At 40.0% G+C, this 20,372-nt stretch overlaps 3 protein-coding genes and 1 pseudogene across 3 annotated transcripts; all 4 read left to right on the forward strand.

Annotated features, from left to right (window-relative positions):
• The first annotated feature begins 790 nt into the window (after positions 1–790).
• Positions 791–3,426, forward strand: fdx2 (ferredoxin 2). Its single transcript, XM_085913213.1, has 5 exons — positions 791–1,004; positions 1,271–1,322; positions 1,621–1,727; positions 1,976–2,063; positions 2,146–3,426. The coding sequence occupies exons 1-5, from the start codon at positions 827–829 to the stop codon at positions 2,300–2,302; spliced, it is 582 nt and encodes a 193-aa protein (XP_085769339.1). The 5' UTR covers positions 791–826; the 3' UTR covers positions 2,303–3,426.
• A 557-nt stretch (positions 3,427–3,983) lies between these two features.
• On the forward strand, positions 3,984–7,597 carry zglp1 (zinc finger GATA like protein 1). The gene is made up of 5 exons (XM_085913121.1): positions 3,984–4,150; positions 4,780–5,764; positions 5,842–5,927; positions 6,497–6,590; positions 6,760–7,597. The coding sequence occupies exons 2-5, from the start codon at positions 4,782–4,784 to the stop codon at positions 6,890–6,892; spliced, it is 1,296 nt and encodes a 431-aa protein (XP_085769247.1). The 5' UTR covers positions 3,984–4,150; positions 4,780–4,781; the 3' UTR covers positions 6,893–7,597.
• Positions 7,598–8,557: 960 nt separating this feature from the next.
• Positions 8,558–9,343, forward strand: LOC147057065 (forkhead box protein D5-B pseudogene; annotated as a pseudogene).
• A 7,235-nt stretch (positions 9,344–16,578) lies between these two features.
• Positions 16,579–20,367, forward strand: lyl1 (LYL1 basic helix-loop-helix family member). The gene is made up of 3 exons (XM_085911886.1): positions 16,579–17,999; positions 18,445–18,542; positions 18,662–20,367. Exons 1-3 carry the CDS (start codon positions 17,455–17,457, stop codon positions 19,195–19,197), a joined length of 1,179 nt encoding a protein of 392 aa, XP_085768012.1. The 5' UTR covers positions 16,579–17,454; the 3' UTR covers positions 19,198–20,367.
• The last annotated feature ends 5 nt before the right edge of the window (positions 20,368–20,372 follow it).

Raw genomic sequence — 20,372 nt, forward strand, 5'->3', positions numbered from 1 at the left:
TTATATTCCAGTGTGTTCTCCTTGCTATTAAATTTAAAAGTCAACACGCTAGGGCCCAATTAACATCGTCTAGCTTTCCACATGGGAGGAAGCTGCACCCATGGAAGGTAAGTATATGTCTCAAAACCAACTTGTGTAAGTCTTCATATAGGTTTAAAAAAAGAACGATAAGAAAAGAAAGAAAAATGATAGTGCAATCCCAGCAAGGATGGCTCATCATTCTTACAAGGGTATAAATCACGTGGAAATGTCAACAGTATCGTGTGTTTTACTCAAAAGTCAAGTAATAGTTTTTCATTTTCTTTACAGAGGGCATCTTGATTCATTTTAAGTGAATATCAACTAAAGAAACACAAGACCGCACATTTTGACTTGAGTGGGAATTATTTGTATGTTCATTAAATGGAACGATGCAGCGATGCACTGCTTGTGTTATTTTTAAATATGCACATCAGTCCAACGAGTAGACAACTGCAGCATGGATTGGAGCCATGTCTATTTATTGGGTTTGTAAAATAATATTGGCTGAAAATGAGCAGGATGAACTTTTTGCATCTATTTTCGTTGAACATAACATATTTTGTAGGTTTGAATGACTTAATTTCTCAGTCATAATTCAATACGTAAATTCGTTTCTATTTACGTCATAACCATAAGAACCAATTTTTTTTACGTTTTCTCAGCCTTTTATTCAAGCTTTGGCCAATGAAATCCCCGGATGTCAGAAAACCAACGTAAAGTGACAGCGGCCTCTGTCGTCAAAACAATATAATGACACCACTCTTTTCCTATTGGACGACACTGAGCACGTGATCATAACACTATCATGGCTACCTCCGCCGCAGTCCGCACCAGCATGGGGATGACTTTCAGACTTTCGCGAGTTATCCCAGACTGTAGTACATGTCCTTTTTACAGGATAAAGACATGCACTACTCATTTACAGAAGAAAGACTCCGTGGACGCCTTTCGTACCATCAACCGATACATGCAAACGAATACAGGTGAGTGCTTCACCTCGCTAGTTCGAGATTGTTTGCAAATTTGACGTCTCTCCCTTTATGGCTACGAAAGTATGATGATGATTTAATGTCTTATTAGCAAATGCTCAGGACGAAATGTTAATAATTTTTGGGATATGTCAGTTCTTAGTCGAGCGTTACCCTGAGTAATGTTTGTGTAACCTCACTTGCATGGCGTTATGAAATCTTGTGCAACAAGTAAACTATTCTCATGACGTATTTTACTTACTGGCCTTTTCTCTCTTAAGGTTCGCACCACAACGAGGACGCTAGCGCTGAAGAAGAGACCCAGGACAATGTGTAAGTCTGCCAATCATATATATAGGCTAGGTTTTTGTGGTTATCATAAACTAACGTAATAACTCAAACGGAACGAAATAGTTTCTGTTTTTTTTTTTCTCCATCTCTGGCGTTTCAATGACTTGTCACATTCAATGTCGACGTTGTGTTTCTTTTGCTTCACTTCAATAAATGCATTGTCAAATCAGGCTGAAGAAAACAAATGATTGATTCAAAAGAAATGTGGCCTAAATAAGGTTAAAGACACATCCTGACTTGGGTTGCAGATTTTCCTTGAACTGTGCTTACTGTCTTTCAGAGTCAATGTGGTCTATGTAGACCGGTCGGGCAAGAGGATCCCAGTTCGAGCCAAAGTGGGAGACAATATTTTGTACTTAGCTCACAAGAATGGAATTGAACTAGAAGGTGGGTGTTTCAACTGTCACATTGCAAATTACTTTCCTTTTAACAGTTTGGGAATTCTAGATGTTCATTTACTTTTGTAAATCCATTCAACTAAGTCCAACCAGTATAATGAACATACCATAGTTGAACGACGACCTTATAAAAAGCTTTGTAAGTGCTATATTTTGCATATAACTTCTAGATTGTCTCAAATGAAATTGTGCAAGTGTACTTAATAGCGATATGCATAAGATATATTTCCCATTCAGGGGCATGTGAGGCATCATTGGCCTGTTCAACATGCCACGTGTATGTAACCAGTGACCATTTAGACAAACTGCCTGAACCAGATGAGAGGTAAGGTGTGCTTTTTAGAATGTTTGATTCAGTGCTAGCAAACGTTTGAGATCAAGTGAACGCTAATACACTCACGTTTTAGGGAGGATGACATGCTGGACATGGCGCCCATGCTTCAGGAGAACTCCCGGCTCGGGTGCCAGATTATTCTTACCCCAGAGTTAGAGGGGATGGAGTTGGCTTTACCTAAAGTCACAAGGAATTTCTACGTGGACGGACATGTTCCCAAACCTCATTGAGAAAAGGCACTGAAGATGAAGGCGGGATTGAGAGGGGCCAACCCAGAAAATGAGGGCGTGCTAGGACGGGAGCGGGTTACTTTGAAAGAGATTTAGGGCTTGGGAAGTCCCTTGCAACCGCCCCGAAGATCTTGACTGACCAAATAACAGTTTACTGAGGTGGGCCTGTGGACTTGGGCAGAACTCAAATGGTTATTTTGAAAATGGAGCATTTAACATCTTGTTATTCACGTGGAATGTCTTTCGCATTGAGACAGTTCACAATTTCACAAAGTGTTCTTTGTTAACGACCACAAACAGAATCTACGTTTAAGTTTGTCACAAAAAGGTCACTTTCACAGAGGAGTTTTAGGGCCACACTGAGGAGAATAAAATGTAAAAATTGGAAAATAACTGTGAGACTAAAGTGATGCACACAACATTTTTTTAAATTAATTTGTAGCAAATGATTATTTAGGTAACATCTTCAAATATTTCTCAAAATCACCCCACAGATAAATGTTTGATCAAAATCAACAAAAGGTTTCCACAATCACATTAGACTGAACATGTTGACGGTCGTCTTAATCTTCCAAAATATTGATTATTCCACTATTTTACGTAGTGTTCTCTCAGTACATAATGACTTTATTCTAGAATTTTTTTTTTTTGCCATGTCAAATTGTAACTATTCTGACTTTTTTATTTATTTAATTACATTTATAAATACATTATTTAATTGCAAATGTTCTTGCTCATCTTAATTCTCATCAGTAATTTTTTCCACTTATACTCCTTCATACGACATACAGCTCTCAGTGTCGCCGTAAAATTCTCATAATTTCGCTGAGACAATCTTTATTATGACTACTCATACACTATCATGCATTTCTTTCGCATTTGTGGGAAATACTGCTATGAAATCCTGATAAACATTTCAAATGTCTCGAAAAATGGGTTTACCTTGAGGGAATTGTTCTCAGCATTTCTGAACCAAAATTGCAACATGCTGCCAAATGCCAATGAAGGAGTCTGCCAAGTTAACCTCTTGTTTTATTTGTAACGCGCTACTGTACTTGTCCAACTTATACGCACACATTTAAGTCATAAACATATGGTATATTAAGTATTTAAAATTGTGCAATAAAGTACTATTTTAAAGCTGTATTGCGTGCACTTTTTTTCGACCAGTCTATGATGAAAGCTAAAGTGCTCTGAATTTTTAAGCTACATTAAATTTGTGATTGTAGTAGTAGTAGTAAGCAAATGTTACCCAGAGTCATTACTAGTCCTCTCTGGGAAAAGTGCAATTCAGTTTAACTTCATCTTTTGATGTTTAGCCCTTGAGGGCCGAAACTTTGCATATTTTAGATAGCTCCCTCCTCAAACATATCAGATTTAAAATTATTAGTATTATTATCGGTCTCCTGGAATAATTGTTTTAATCACGTGTATTGGATGCTGCAGCCATCGAAAATATGCAAAAGATATACACGCCCTCGAGAACTGACTTTAATACCAGTATGTTAAAGCAATGCCCAAAAATGAATTTATTAACACTCCACTATATATTTTCCCCCCCCAAAAAAACAACCCTGAACGAAATACTGATTATAATATGAAATGGGATTCTTAGTCCATTAATTTAAGAGGGTAAAGCCTGTGGTTTTAATCCGTCAACAAATAAAATTGACTTTGAAATAACTTTATTGTTTTGTGTCGAATAGTTTTTGTGAAGAATCGCGCGAACATGTCCAGCTGCAACAATCAAATTTGAGGAGCGTCAGCTGCGCTAAACTTGCTCTTCTGACGAAATGGCAAAAAGGGGCCATATCCGTGTGCAAAATCCGTCAAATCTTTTAATTTAAGGTAAGCGACAACAATGTTTTTTATTTGCCCCATAATTGTTTTTAAACCCCCTGACAATATTCCGACTCAAAGTGGCCGCAACAATGGCGAAAGAATACTCGACTGTTCTGTGCCGCCGCTTGCGCGCAGTCTTGTCAATAAATATTGTCACATCGAATTTGCGATTAGTGCACGATAAATGCAATTATTAACAACTAAATAATTACCCTACATAAATATTTTTGGGTGACTTGTAAATTGTACGCAATGTAAAACGTACTGTCACCCCCCCCCCCTTTTCATAATGTTTTACAGTTCGAACAGTTTTGACTAATAGCGTGCGGGACTCAACAAAATGTTAAGACGCTCATCGATTTTTTTTGACAGCATTGTTTGATACTGAAAAAGTTTGAAACAAAGAACATGTTGAGAGAAATAATTTCAAATCATGAAATTAAATCTTGGAAATTTACTTCAAGTCAACAAGAGAATGAAATGTGGCAACTGTAATTCTTGTTTTGAAACTCAATGCATGTTGGAATGAGAATTCATCAATTTGAATAGAGTTCATTTGGTGGATTTCCATAACCTCTCTCAGGGGACGTCTTGGTGTGTTCCTCTTATCTCAAAAATGGTTTGTCATCATGCAGATATGAACAAAGGTCAAAGGTCAGAGTTGGCCATCTTTCACAAGGTGGTGGAACAAGATTCCTCCGAATCTTCACTCGGCTACCTTTTCCAGGAGGTTTCTAAACTTGAGACCTCCTTACAAAGCGGGTTAATGGGCACCAGATCAACCTCCAACAACTCTTATGAACACGAAGACAGTGTGGTGAGCGGCAAGGTGGAAATTGCAATGGAGAGCCCACCTGGAGGCTCTTGGAGAACGTTGAATCTGATCAATCTACATTGTAAGAGGCTCCTGGATCACGGAGAAGACAAGGCAGACTCAAGACTATTTCCCATTGTGTACGATGTCCCTTCTGCATGCAAATCAGGAACTGGAACCGTTGCAGGGGTCTCCACTTGTGTCGTGCCAGTAGGAAATGAGCAAAAAAACGGCTTTTCCTCTAAAGACTCGACTTGTCGTGAACCACCACAGATGGCTGACAAAGACGCGGCGGAGGAAGAAGCTCTGGCATCTTCTCAGCAATCTAAAACACAGCCAGAGTTGAATGTTGACATGTTGGAAGGGAGTGATGGCACCTCTTCCGCTGAACATGGCCATGCATGTGTTTTAAAAAGTACTTTGTCATCTGGTACAAGCCCGACTAGTCCAAAGAGTTCCGACAGCGTGAAGCGATTTTGTCCAGTTCTCGACCACAATGCAAACCTGATGTTGGGCCGTCATTCGCCCGTCAAACCAGCTGACGGCATGATGTCATCCAAATCAATTGAGAAGAAACCGCAGCACTCTCCCACCAGCACAGTGACCTCACACTTGAGGTCAAAGGAGGTAAATGAAACACCAGCTACTCAGCACTTGCGGAGAACCAAAAGAGCTAGAAAGCAACCCAATCCCAGCCGCAGTGGCGACATCCATGACCCGCATTTCCAGGGAGTGATGTTTCGGATGCACGCAAAGATGAATGACGGCGGGGAACATTGTCGGCTCTGCGTAACATGCAAGTACAGGTGAGGACTCACCTAATAAAATAATATATGGTTGATCTCTAATTGGTCTTGTTTTGGGTCCTCTCTTTCCACCTCAGCAAGAAGCTCCGCAGGAGCTCGCGCAAACAGAGGAGGACTCGGACGCCGAGCAACTCGGATGGCGAAAGCGAACCCACTGCCTCAAGTACCTGCACTGTTGTCAAGCCAGTCTAGAATTTTTACAATAGTGTGCTCCAGTCTTTAAAAGAACCTGTAAAATAAAAAGAAATGTCTAAACCACACAAAATAGTTTTAACAATCCTGTCAAAGTTAACGTGGATATTTATGGACTATTATGAGCAGATTTGGTTTATCAGAATTTTTATTCTGTTCATTCAGAAAATCATTTTATGCTATATTTTGCCCACTGGGAGGCGCTGCTACACAAATCTTATTTGCAAACAGGCTTTCACCTCGCTCTCTTTCAACAGTAAAAAAAAATTCAGAACATTGAGTTGTAGTGTCTTATATTACAGAAGAATGCATACAATCTATAAAATTAAAGTCTTTGCTTAAACATTCTACGTGAGAATAATCGCACAGACCACACAATTGTAAAAAAACAACAAAATATTAAAGTAATGATGTTTTAATTTACTCCTAAACGTAATTGTTAGGCCTGCTTAATTCAATACAAAATAGGTCAAACGGTATGCCTGATATCTAATTACTAATTAATTAAAGTACTAATTAATGTATGTTGCCTGCCACTAGGGTGCAAGATTTGTGCATCGTGCCTCACCAGAAAGACCCCGATGTGGAGAGATGCAGAAGATGGGACACCTCTTTGTAACGCGTGTGGCATAAGGTATTACATTCTCAATATTCACACACAGTTACATTTTCAATGTTGCTGAGCTTTTAATTTTTTAAACCTCCATTTTGCACTTGTGTTTATGGCGCGTTGTGTGTGTGGTTTTATTTATTTTTTTACCACCAAACATTCTAACTTTTCTTTTATAAAAAAAAAAAAAAAGGTTCAAGAAGTACAGGGAACGCTGTGTTTATTGCTGGCATGTCCCGAAAAAAACAAGCAACTCCAGCTCGACGTGCCTCAAGTGTGGAAATCGTGTGAAGCTTACTTCTGCTCATCGCAAACATACCACCTAGGAGGAGAAGTACGACCAACCCCCCTCTCCCCTCCACACCGAACTATGCAAACTCTTGAACACACACCTCTTAAATTCACCAAGCAAGAGAAATCTGCATTTGAGCGTTCATGGTTAAGTGTCTCACTATCCTTTTTGACCTTCACGATGTCAAAGTTGCTCGACTGCTAAATCCATGATCACTCAAAGTCGCATCAGTCAACAAACACTGGTGGCAAAAGTTTTAAATGCCTCTTAAATTTAATATATTTGCCGAAGGAAGATGTTATAGAAACACTATAAAAAGTTGAAATGTTTGTTGCTGTTCAGTCCAAAAATATCTAAATACACGTTTGAACGGGTCTTTGCCTGCTTTGGGGGGGAAAAGGAATGCAGAGTGTCAATCTTAAAGTGTGACGGACATATTGTGTGCTGTGTTAAAAGTGACGCGTTTTGTTGCGCTCAGTAATTGATGTTCTTTTTATTTTTGTCAATGTGTGCCTTGGGGTGTTTAATTTTTTATTTATTGGGCTTGATTGTGGTTTTGGGTGTTTTGGTTTTCTTGGCTTGCATGTTTGTGAGGATATAAAAGTTTTTTTGTGTGAACATGTGTTGTTGGTCTAGATCAATTTGAGTGGCCTCATTTGAGCACAGATGACTCATTTTAGGTCTATTAATTACACTCGTGTAAGAAGAAGGATGATCCATTTTATACAAAAAACTACAAACTAACTAACGGGAGGAAAGCGGCGTGCGTTAGACACGTCTTTGTTCCGTGAGCCCACATGCAGTGTGGAGCGCTCTCCGCAGTGGGTGGCCTCGCATGGACGGACGGGATACTGTACAAACAATTGTTTTATAAAACACATGACGTCTTTCTCTAATTCCAAACAGTTAAAGAGTCTTTCCTCTCTTGACTTTGCCAAAACATCCACCACCGAGCGCCAAAGGAAATGAGCTGAATGAGCCAAGCGCATAAAAAGGGGCCTGTTAAAATCAAGGTTTGATTTTCCAAATCAAGCATCATTAGCCACAAGTCTCACCCGCTGTGCTCATTTCTAACATCATATGCAAACAACAGTTACGGCACAAATACCGAGGCAAATAAACGCCTCCATATCCCCCTCCCCACAAACCAATAACAGATGGTATTATTATTCTGTACAGGCAGAATCAGCCTGTGAATAGCAAAACTCCACAACTCATTGATTAGCCAATAGTTGTCATTTGTACAAATTATACATATATATATATATATATATATATATATATATATATATATATATATATATATATATATATATATATATACAGATGATTTTATATTGAATGTATGCATTGTATTTGAATCAATATATTACTCAAGTGCAGCTAATTATTTATGCTGAATTAGGATTCTGCAGTTGATTTAAAAAAAACAAAAATCAGGAAATACACCATTTAAATACTCTCGGTATAATGAAAATATTGAAGGCTTTTTTCGTAATTTTTTTAAAAATCCATTTTTTTGTGTTGAACCTCATTATGATTGGACTCCTCAGAGGATGTTTGAAAGAGGTGGTCCTGTTTAGGTTAGGAGGAGGAGGAGGAGGCAGAGGATGTTAAAAGTCCAAGATTTAGTCAGCAAAGCAAAACGAAGACTTGTGCTTTGTCTTCAGCCTTTTTGGACCTGCTCACAGCGAGGACCATGACTTTGGAGGGCAAATCTACTGAGCACGTGCACATCGACTTGGGTGAGCGGATTAGTGGTGAACAGGAAGACGTGGATCTCTCAGCACGGGAGGACCAGAGCGACGTAATGGCCCGACTCTATGGCATCTCTACTTCTCCAGTGAAGCCCCCTTACTCTTACATTGCTCTCATCACCATGGCGATCCTCCAGAGCCCCAAGAAGAGACTCACCCTCAGTCAGATCTGTGACTTCATCAGCCAGAACTTTGCCTACTATCGAAACAAGTTCCCCGCTTGGCACAACTCAATTCGACACAACCTGTCTTTGAACGACTGCTTCGTTAAGATCCCCCGGGAGCCCGGCGTTCCCGGAAAGGGAAATTTCTGGACTTTGGACCCCATGTCGGTCGATATGTTTGCAAACGGGAGCTTTCTTCGGCGGAGGAAACGCTTCAAGAGACAACAGCGACCTTGGAAGACACTCAGCGACTCTGTTCTGCCAGTGGCTCTTCAACCTGGACCCACCAGAATTTCTCTGCTCCAACCTGAGCCTTACTGCCACCTTGGAGGTTTTTTAAGCACCCAGGCTCGGTCCGGGAGTCCCTCTGTAAGAACTTTGATTCCTGCTTTGTCCTCACTCCTCTCCAAGAGATTGCCGTCTGCTTTGGACATCTGCACGTCCATACAGCCTTTGGATAGGAACTTTCCCTTGACCTATGCTGTATCACTTCATGGGAGGACACCTAATTACATCTTTACAGATCCAAAACAATCCTTTTGCTTTAGTCCTGCAATTGCTTGAGTGCCATTTATAGTGCTTTTTAAATTGCATATCTTTCTTCTTCTTTCTTTTGTTTTCTTAAATTCAGGACAATCACATTGAAAGTGTATTTGAAAATAATTCCGTGGACAGAGAATGTACTTCCTCTTCACGCTTTTTTTTTTTTAGCTCTTTGTATCACGTTTAATACTAATCCGACTGAAATGTACGATATGGCGATTGTCTGCGTTTATATAAATATATTCCATTAAAAAAGAAGTGAACATGACAAAACAAATCAAACTATGATTTCTATTTATTCCACTATTCTTGAGTTTCACAATAATGCAACATTGATGTAACTAACTCATAGCAATTCCAGATGTGGAAATGTTCAGAGCAAAAGTTACATCCTTGAAAAATCAAATTTTTAGTGAAGCAAATATTTTGGCCAATATCAATTTCCTATTTCCAATAAATGACAACTCATCCTTTGTGAAATGGTGCAAAAACTCCAATTCACAGTATTTACCAGCCCAAATAACCTGTGCAGCGTGCACTGCAACAACATTCACTTGTTCTGCTACACAAGAGCAACGTTGTTACACACTCACACACACAGAAACACACTAACAAGCACAACATAAACCAAAATAACATTTAACAGTTGCAAGTAACTCACACTAACCTTGCCCACAGATTTGTTTTTCCACACTGGCGATGTCCAAACACGCAGCGTCAGGTGAAGGCCAAAACAGGAAGTCTTCAAATACAAACAGGAACACATAAATATAATTTGAAGTCCACAACACACAGCATCTTGATCACGTTAGATGTTTTGGCTGAAGCTTGTATATAGCCTTCATGGAAACACAGGAGACTTGTTCAAAAGATTGTCCTCACTTAATCCTATTAAGAGACACAAGCCAGATGCAGAACTCACACGCTATCCCCTGTAAGAATGATTACTTTATACATTTCTTACCATTAAATAAACTTCAGGCATCTCCACCAAAAAAAAATAGAAAAGACGTGTTTTATTTCTAAAAGAAAAATATACACTTGGTTCGACTACTCATGGAAGATAGCCCTGGTTCCTGTCAAATTGAATGCGGAGGAAGCATCAGGTCTGCAGGCCTCGGAGCACATGTGTCTGTCAGATGTTCATCCCACCTCCATTTCTCGCTTACGCCCCGCCCCCCTCACCTTTGGGGCACGCTTGGTGTTAATACTTCCCTCCTCCACCTGGACCGGACCACCCGCGCACAAGCGGCCCACCAGCAGACAGACGGTGGACCTGTGTGCACAACTGTGGATGTTAACAGGGAGGACGAAAATAAACAAAGTGAAAATAACAAGCCAAATTCACCAGACAATTCATTAGGAACATAATCACAAACAACATTTTTGGCTTGACTTTGATGTAATGAACACATGCGTATATATACAAATTACTTTTTATTTTGAAATCGAATTTTCGTTTCAAAGTACATCATTTTATGAACGTTTTGAAGTACCGTACCGAAGTACACAAAACGTTGAATGGTAAACGTTTGTTTCCCTCTAGTGGCAAAACAATAAAACTGTAGAGATTTTCTCCGACCACTAGAGGGCACTGTACTCACAATGGTTTGATTCAGTCAACTAAATTTTGCGTGGAAGACCTTGCACCAAAAAAAACCCCATTCCCTCAAAAGTGGAAGCAGTTAATGCCGACTCTTCTTTGTTGCTACTTTTCAATCCTCATGGATTCCAAGTGGAAGCTCACCCAAGACCCTAATAGAAACAATTAACCACTTTTATAAAATTAAAGCTTGTATTCATATTCAAATAAATGATGCAGATATCTGCCTATTGAAAATCTTGTCACAATATTGCCATTCAAGTGCTTTTGTGTGCTTACAATGGAGTTAGGTCTCACATATGGTAATAAAATCAAACCTTAAGGCCGGACGGATACTTCATATAACAACATTTCAGTTCACGCTAGCAAAGAGCAGAAGGACAATGAGAGAAGCGTGTGAGAGAAAGTTGGAAAGCGATGCAGCGTTTCCTATTATTACAGGATGGAGGTCGACAACAAGCCACACTCCGATGCAACGGTGGAATTTGGGCCGTGCAAGTGCTGATGATGAGAAATATGACACAAAGAAGACCGGAGGATACTCTCAAAACACACCGACAATGGATCTTACTCCAGATCTATTTGTATTATTTGCGAGAAAAGGGACACTTATTTATGAATCGACACTTTCACATAAAAAAAGGAGCCATATTAAACAAAGTTGAGGGTTCATTTGACCCCTGCAGGTACCATAATCAGATGTACCTAATGAAGTGGCCAGTGAGTGCATTTCTCTGTGTTCTTCTCAGCGCAACTTCCCTGGCTTGTGTCCAAGTGTTGATGAGGAAAGTAAAGGGTGTGTTCAATCGAGGAAACAATTGATTGGCTCCATTATGTTCTCATTAGCCTCCTGCCTGAAATCCCCTAAAGGAAGTCTAAAGAGAGATAGACTGTTTATCCTTGACTCGTTCAGTCAATGTTCCTGCGTCTGCATCTTTTGTTTTCAATCCATGTGAAAGTTAGTGATGCTATCCTCCACCTGTGGCCATGGCAGACATATCCTATGTGGAAAAGTCTGTAATCCAATTGCCCTTGTCAGCTCCACTATATAGCCCAACCATCAGGCCTCTTAAAAGCGAACCAGGAAGTGTGCACAGGAAACAGCTGGAACCTGCATCCGCTCACTCGCCCCCCCCCTGCCAGGTGCATCCTGGGAAACTGAGCCATGTGTGACCATCGACATGCGACTGACGCGATCACAGTTCTAGAGGATTCAAATAATTGAGAGAAAATATTCATCGAGTTAAAAAAAAAGGAAAAAATTGGTCGTAATATTGACAATTTATTTATTCAATTTAATCATAAAGCCAACTATCTAATAAAATCATCATTTTCAATGAAATTTGAAAATATTACATGAAAGTCATCATTTTGCAAAAACAATACGCTATGAATTAGGATTACCTGACCGCAATAACGCGCAGAAGGGTTAATGCCATATGACTTATTTTATACTCATATTATGAATTGTTCAGGACAATGACGATAATAAAAGACAATGAGCGCGTGTGTCCTGGCAAGTGCTTGCACCATTGTTTGCCACTTTCTCCATCAATTGCACCGTGAATATTGCTCCAAACAATTAGCTCCTATGATCACTATCACCGAGCACACAATCGTGTTTACATGCTGCAAAGGAAACATGGCCACTTGGTGGAGTGTGTCTCGTTTTGCTCTGTGTGTGTGTGTGTGTGTTCTTTAAATCGAATCTAATATAGATTATTTAATATTTTTGAATCAACTGCAGTGCTTTTAGATTTCACTCGTACCACTGTCAGGTTTATACCGACTTTTTTTTTTTTAAACAAATATATATATTTTTTTCATTCCAAACGCCCCCTTTTCAGATGAAGATGAGCAGGATGAAATCAATTCTCTCTAGATTTTAATTCAGTCCCAAATGTATTTTTGTGTGTTGATGGGTTGATCAAGATGAACTGCAGCTGTTGGATGCAAATGAGCGAAATTTAACATTGGGGGAGCTCGAGGGGGGGGTTTCGCGGGGGCACTAGTCTCGCCTGACCTGACATGTTTGGACCCTCCTGGTCCAGACTTTTGGATATTTTCACGTTTTTTTTTTCCATATTCCTATCCAATCAATCAGCAATTTTGTAGAAAAAAATTGGGTTTGACAAAAAATAGAAAGAAAAAATATTTTACAGGCCACCTAAGATATAATTGACCCCCTCCATGCCCCCCCCCCCCCCCCCAAAGGAAAATAACACTAGCTCCGCCATTCAATAGTCACCTGCATATGCACTCTCGTGTGCAGCCATGATGATGATGATGATGATGATGATGATGACGAGCACAGGGTACATACAGTACGGTGCTGATGACAGATTTGTCACGCAGTTACTCAGCAAAGCCTCGTCTTTCCCAGGACCTCCAAGGTCACATTACAGTCGAGTGCACATCATGATCGTCTGATGAGGAAACCACCGAGGGAATGGAAAAGAGGTGCTGACCTCCAGGTTGCGACAGCAACAGACGGTCATCGCTCGCCCCAGAACAAAGAGCAGCTATGATGAGGCACATTTAGGAAGGAAGTTGGAGAGGAAAGTGGCCCATGATGACGACGCTTATTGGCCATCAGCGACACAGGTGCTCAATGCCAACACATCCCAAATTCCCACTCAAGTTCCATGAATGAAAAATGTTCCATCCTGTGAGACACACACAAACACACACAGACACTTTTGAGCTCCTTGACGAACATAGGCAGATTACACGGCCGTTTTGTTTTAGGGTGCAGAATCCCAAAACTTTTTTTTTTCTATCATGCTATAATTTTTTGGAGCTATAGGATGCAATTTTTTTTACTAATGTGTATGTATGGAATAATAAAAACAAACTTTGAAAACAACAACAATAGCATAGTTGTACTAAGTTCATTTTGTTTCCCTTGTCAATTACTTTTTTTGGTTCTTTTATCACAAACAATTTTAATTTGAGCTGATATTACCTGACATGTTTCGGCATGAAGGCGGAAGTACATGCCGAAACATGTCAGGTAATATAACCTAAAATTAAAAATGTTTGTGATAAAAGAACCAAAAAAAAAAGTGAAAAGTAGCATAGAATAAAATAGAATTAGGTTAAGTGTAAAAACCTCTTAAGTCTCACTAAACTAGTTTTCTGTTTGCAGATATTAATAGTCCTGACCTCTCTCCGAACTGTCATAGTTGTGATTGCGCAAGTTTGCCACGTATTTGTAGGTGAGTCCTTCTCTTTTTATTTCTACTTATTTCTTCTTATTTCTTTTATTTCTTCTATATAGAACATGAAAACAAGACAGTTGCATTAGCATTGACGTCTATTGCTTATTTTTAGAACAGATTTGCATTGTACTGTACAATCACATACATGTTCCTGTGTTCATGTGGGTGTCAAAGCAATAATCAAGTTGCTGTTTTTTTAATATACTCCCATATTTTCATATTTCTAGCACGAGCGTAATCATGTCTGAACGAGATGTGTGCAGTAGGCTGATTGCAATCCAATCAGTCTTCTACTGACCATGAGAAGTGTGTGTGTGTCTGTGCACGCGTGTGCATACCTCAAGCTGTGTGTGTGTTATGAAAAGTGTGTGTGATTGTTGTGGTGCTAGTGACTTGGTGTTGGTATTGTGGGTGGGGGGCAGTGGAGGTCTCTTATCTGTAGGCCACAGGCAGCTTTGAGGCTCTTATCAGCAACCACCACATTGTAGCAGCACATCCTCTTGTCCAGCAGGGAGCGGAAAACTCTCCCCACAGCAGGGACAGCACACACACACACACACACACACACACACACACACACACACACACACGCACACACGCACACACGCACACACGCACACACACACACACACACACACACGCACACACACGCACACACACTTCACCTTCATACCTACCAGCTTCTCTCTCTCTCTCTCCCCCCTCTCTCTCTCTCTCTCTCTCTCTCTCTCTCTCACACATTCTGTCCCAGCATTCCGACTGGCAGCCAGTTACAGCATTGTGTTGTCTTGGCGACTAACAGACAGACAGACAGACAGACAGACAGTGAGCGCTTGAGGGATGACAGCAATGTCAACATCATCCCCAAATGTGCTTCCACTCTTTTTTTTTTTTGCTCTCATTGGACAGCACAAAAGCATTGCGTTCCTCCACTTCTGGATCTACATGCTTTTTTTTTTTTTTTTAACTTTTCCAAAAGAAAGCATTGCGTGAGTCGCATGTCAGACAATTTTGGCTTCGAATAAAGAAGGAAACGTTGATGATGAGGCATTACATGAGACTCAAGGCTTTTATGACACAATTCTGGACTCGCAAGCCTCATCATGTTTGAGTGAGTATTGTTTTTGTTGATATACATATTGCTTTGCATATTTATTAGACCACCTGTCATGAAGAAATGCTTCAATGCTACCTTTTTAATTTCAGAATTCTTAGCGGTTTTAAGAGGGAGTTGGGAATTTCACCCTGAATTGAATATATATGTATATGCGTACATAGGGTAGACTGAAAAGTCACAAATTAAATTAATCAAGCCAACAGTCAGCCACTAAAACATGTTTTTTTGTTCTGAAATACAAATATAATAAGATAATATAATTTGGACATCTTAAGAAATGACAATAGATTACAATTTTTATTAGAGTTGTATTTTATTCTTATGTCGATTTGCAACAAATAAAAATGATGTTATCATTTTATGTCAATTTTTAAAGAAATAATAATAATGTTTGTACATAAACCAAAGCAATAATTTGTTACCTACCGATGCTGTTTGCTTAGGGCAGCTGCGGCCTGAAATATATTTGAGTGATAGTCTAATAAATGTATTTAGCAGTTTAAACTAAATTTGCAGCCATTCGTTTTTTTCTTTTTGCTAAAATATTAACATGTAATCATCACATATCTGCATAGCTGTCATTTACATGTCATTTTTATTTTACATGAACACCTAAATAATTATAATTTTTTAAAAACCTATATTTTGTATTTTGTTTATTTTCATAGATTTAAAAATCCGTAAATATTTCATGGCAAGCAATATGTATCATTATATATTGATGAATAAAAACACTACCTACGATTGCTAGATATACTCACAAATATTTGTGTTACAATTAATAATCATCAACAAAAACAATTAATTTAAATTCCCGAGTTATATTGTTGTATGTACCGTTCTATATATATAAAGAGAGTAATTATTATTCAAGGAAATATTTCCATTTTCAAACTACTGACTACTAAACAGTATTTATAAATAAAATACAGTATGTGATCAAAATCAATGTGATCATTTCAAAAGGCGCAAATTGTCAAATTCATTCATTTGCAATGTTGATCTAAAACAACAAACTTGGCAACATTGTGAAAGAGGGAACTGTCCAAAATAAAAAGTCATGACCATTAAGTGTCAACAAAAGAGGAACAACCTCGATTGCAAAACCTACACGATGATGGTGACTCACAATCTTCACCCAAAGCCTTTGCATTGCAGCAATTCAGTGAAATGTCTTCATTAGTGATCAGCATTTCCCTCCACCACATTCTTGTGTCCCCCCGTGGCATGCAAAGCTTGACTGTAGATCCTTCCCTAAATATATACGCCAACTATACCCTAAATCCCACGTGTGTTTCTTTTGTTTCAGACGCTTTGATATGCATCCAACCTTCGCCAGCCCGGGAAGGTTTTCAACGCTTTAACGGATTTTGACTCACATCCTCCCAACACAAACAAACACGCGGACAAATTCATTTAACACGTCAGAGAATCCTCAATGCAACATGTGTGTTAAGAACAAATACAAAAATCCACTTTGGGTCACGTTGCATTCAAATCTCCTTTGAGGGTCACTTGAGTGCAATGTTTGAAATTTATTCTCAAAAGAAAAATGCCCAAATTAAAGTGGCGGTGCAAATGGAGGATTAGAGCACAGGAGGTTAACCATTCTCACTTTTGTGTTGTGCAGTGATTCCTAACCAGTGTGGATTTTATTAAAATGGTCCAAATAGGATTGTTTACTCACAACAAAAAATGTCTAGATATGCTAGCGACGTATGGTGACAGGGCAAACAATTAAATGCGTTGCCACTAGATGGCAGATGGGACAATGTACCTGTGTATCCACCTGTTGCCATTTGTCCAACAAAAAAGAAACTTTGGATTCATCTAAAGAGGCCATCAGTTGTGAGTCTCTTTTTTTTTTTTTTAATTCAGCACATATACTTTTTGTGAAATCTTTGCTTTGGCTGTGTGCGGTGATATTTTTGTAATTCGAGAGATGTGCCTTGGCCCAATAAAGGTGGACCAAGTCACTGGTGTGGAAAGCTAACCATGTGACAATTTGAGTTTTCCCTTTGAAAAAAAATTTGGTTACGTAAAAAGCGACAGCAAAAATCTGTAAGAGGAAAATGCAAAAAGCAAACATGCACTGTAGCAAGTGTTGCGCATTAGCATGTTAGACGACATCATCTTTCAAAGTCGTAAGGACAACACACACTGACGCACACGCAACAGAGGACTTTGCACCATGATGGGGAGGATGAACCCCTCAGAGCCGCACACTTCCCCTCAACCCCTTCCCTGTCCCTCACCCCCGTCGTGCGCTTCAGAAGACAAAGAGGTCCCCGAAAACACAGAGACGGCCGTATTGACCGCTGAACGCATTGAGCCCGTTGTCATGGAGACAGAAGGGCATCAAGGAGGACCGCTAACAAGTAGTTCCCCCACCAAGTCGCCAACAATTGCATCCCCGCCGCCACTGCTCCCGGTAAAGACCAACCTGGGTCCCCTCTCACCTCGACCTTCTTCCAGTACATCCTCGTCATCGTCACTTCCTTCGCACATCCCCGTCATCAGCCTGGCCCATAGCAAGCCCCCTCTCGCCATCCCCAATCCACCGCTGACCGCCTTGCATCCCATTCCCAATAAGCCTCCTCACTTGGAGCTGCGTCGGACTCAGCTGGCCTGTCTGCCCGGCAACGGTTCGGGAGCTTTGCCTGGGTCCGGCGGTGGAGGCGGTCCATCCATGCTGCCTCAGACGTACCTGCATTCTGCTCATCCATTCTACTCCAGGTGACATACATACGTAGATCCTTTCTCAGAACTATAAGCCAGGCAAACCAATATTTATATTTGATCACACTTAAAGACTCACATGATAAAAAAAAATGTGCACAATTAAATGCGACAAGAAAAAAACTGGCAGGTCCTCTTTACCAACTGTGCAGCTCTTCCTGATTCCAAAAAAGGATTTTCTGTCACAGCAGAGGTAGAATTGCGTTTGGTCTGTCCTGGAAGCTCGTCTGTCCCTGTCTTGTGTGCTTGCACCAGGGGGGACAATTGAGTCATCCATTTAATCATCCACTAAGTGACCTTTATTAGACTGGCCTCAAATTCTCCACGATGCGCTCGCAATCAATGACGCTTCCAATCAAACAGCTTCCAGCTCCACTAACAACATCCACCTTTCTTGTGTTTGGTGTTTTTTTTTTTTTTAATGATTATTTTCTTCCTTCAGTTCTTTCTTGGGCACCTCCGGCGGAAGCTACGGTGTCATTTCCAACGGCCGGGTTAAGAGAAGACCGTCCTCGCACTTTGAGATGGAGATTAATGATTGTGAGTATATCCCACAAAACAAATGATATGCTGTATGTTGACTAAATGCACAACATGAATAAAGCTGCCTTGCTTTCATTTTAATCTTCTGATGGCTTTTTTTTTTTTTGTCCGTTCAGCCGGTCCTCCTCAAAAAATCGCCCGCCGCGTTTTCACCAACAGCCGCGAGCGCTGGCGGCAGCAGAACGTGAACGGCGCCTTCTCAGAACTGAGGAAGCTCATCCCCACGCATCCGCCTGACAAGAAGCTCAGCAAGAATGAGATCCTGCGTCTGGCAGTCAAGTACATCAACTTCCTGGTCACCCTGCTGGACGATCAAGCACAAGACGAGAGAAGGGACTCTGAGGAGGACGAGGATGAGCCACGGAAGATGGACAACAAACTGGAGCCTCTCTATCAGTGTGACACGCCTCCTCCATCCCAAGGCGCCTCCCCGCCTTCAACCAGTCCGGCGGTAACAAGAACCCGCCGCCGTAATCGAGACTCCACCGATTCGGTCATTCGGCTGGCGGGCTCGGCGACGAGCTCCTGTAGCGACAGCGACGTGAACAGCGAGGACAGCTTTGGGACAAAGACCTCTGTGGTGACACGTGGCACTCTGGCCAAGGTCAAAGGTCAGATAAGAATGGTGGCAGCTACAAATGATGAGCGGTGAGCACAAAAGGAAGCGAGCCACCGCTTGTTCTGCTATTAGAAATGAAAGTCATGTTGTATGTTGTGTATCTTTTTAGTAAAGTGCAAACTTTTTACAGTTTGCACGATTCTTTTTTTGTTGCAATGCATTACATTTGATCCTAAGAAAGAAAGTTTGTTTTGAAACGCACCAAGGGCAGTTTAGAGGTCTTGTTGCTGGCTTGGTTCAAACAATATTGTTCTTCATTTTTTTCAGATTATGTCCTGATGATAACAGATTAATAACATGAGTTATAAATAGTAGGTAAAAAAAAAAAAAAGTGCCGTGACACCCTAAAGCCGGATGTTACCATTTGCTGACATTATATTGTGACAATGGCAGTCATGGGAAAAATACCTTTATCATAATCCCATCATGTTTTTCAGGGGTACTTTTTTTGTGTGTGTGTGTGTGTGTGTGTGTGTGTGTGTGTGTGTGTGTGTGTGTATAATTGTGTTGTTTGACAACCAGCAAGGATTTATGTAACCACAGCAACTGTAAATGTGTGGTAATGTGTCAAGATGTAGGATGTGGTTCAAGATGGGATTTAATGTCTTGGGCAGGGCTGTTCATTAGCTTCCTTGTGGGGGTGGCTTGATACATATCGGATATGTTTAGGCGTTAATGTGGCAACTGCATGGAAGCTGAGAGGTGTGGACAGAAAACGGTCCCAAGTTCTTTCTGGGAAGCGTTATGCACCCATGTTCTGGACCACAGAACAGGAAGTTTGCACAACCCCAAAACCACATTGACTGGGGTAGGATCACCAAACCAAAAAAGTAGACCAAAAAAAAAAAAAAAATTTTTTTTTTCATGTATTGAGGAAAAAAATATATCCTTACCCATCAAAACAGGAGTGGGATACTAAATGCGAGTAGGCTATTTCTAATTGATCCAATTGATTGGTAAAGATAATTGCAAAAAATATTTGGTGAATTAATTTATTGTAAATAATACAATAGTGACTACAATATGACCGATGTTACTTTTTAAATGTGTTAAAATATTTAATAAATTTAATGAAATAAAATTCTAATAAAATTAGTGAAATATTGAATTTGATCAAATAATTGTTCACATAATTAATTATAAATAACATAACAAAATGAATGAAAACAAGTCTTTCATTAAACATAGTAACCCTAAATCAAATTTTG

Source organism: Syngnathus leptorhynchus, chromosome 5 (assembly GCF_054491065.1).
Source record: "Syngnathus leptorhynchus isolate UIUO chromosome 5, UIUO_Slep, whole genome shotgun sequence".
In the NCBI taxonomy this organism is placed as follows: domain Eukaryota; kingdom Metazoa; phylum Chordata; class Actinopteri; order Syngnathiformes; family Syngnathidae; genus Syngnathus; species Syngnathus leptorhynchus.

Excerpts from the sequence above, each read along its gene's own strand:
- zglp1 (XM_085913121.1), top strand. The coding sequence starts at position 4,782 with ATGAACAAAGGTCAAAGGTCAGAGTTGGCCATCTTTCACAAGGTGGTG. Across the intron at positions 5,765-5,841 it reads TGCGTAACATGCAAGTACAG|CAAGAAGCTCCGCAGGAGCT; the intron begins GTGAGGACTCAC and ends TTTCCACCTCAG. Across the intron at positions 6,591-6,759 it reads TGTAACGCGTGTGGCATAAG|GTTCAAGAAGTACAGGGAAC; the intron begins GTATTACATTCT and ends AAAAAAAAAAAG.
- lyl1 (XM_085911886.1), top strand. The coding sequence starts at position 17,455 with ATGATGGGGAGGATGAACCCCTCAGAGCCGCACACTTCCCCTCAACCC. Across the intron at positions 18,000-18,444 it reads GCTCATCCATTCTACTCCAG|TTCTTTCTTGGGCACCTCCG; the intron begins GTGACATACATA and ends TTCTTCCTTCAG. Across the intron at positions 18,543-18,661 it reads TGAGATGGAGATTAATGATT|CCGGTCCTCCTCAAAAAATC; the intron begins GTGAGTATATCC and ends TTGTCCGTTCAG.
- fdx2 (XM_085913213.1), top strand. The coding sequence starts at position 827 with ATGGCTACCTCCGCCGCAGTCCGCACCAGCATGGGGATGACTTTCAGA. Across the intron at positions 1,005-1,270 it reads ATACATGCAAACGAATACAG|GTTCGCACCACAACGAGGAC; the intron begins GTGAGTGCTTCA and ends TTCTCTCTTAAG. Across the intron at positions 1,728-1,975 it reads GAATGGAATTGAACTAGAAG|GGGCATGTGAGGCATCATTG; the intron begins GTGGGTGTTTCA and ends TTTCCCATTCAG.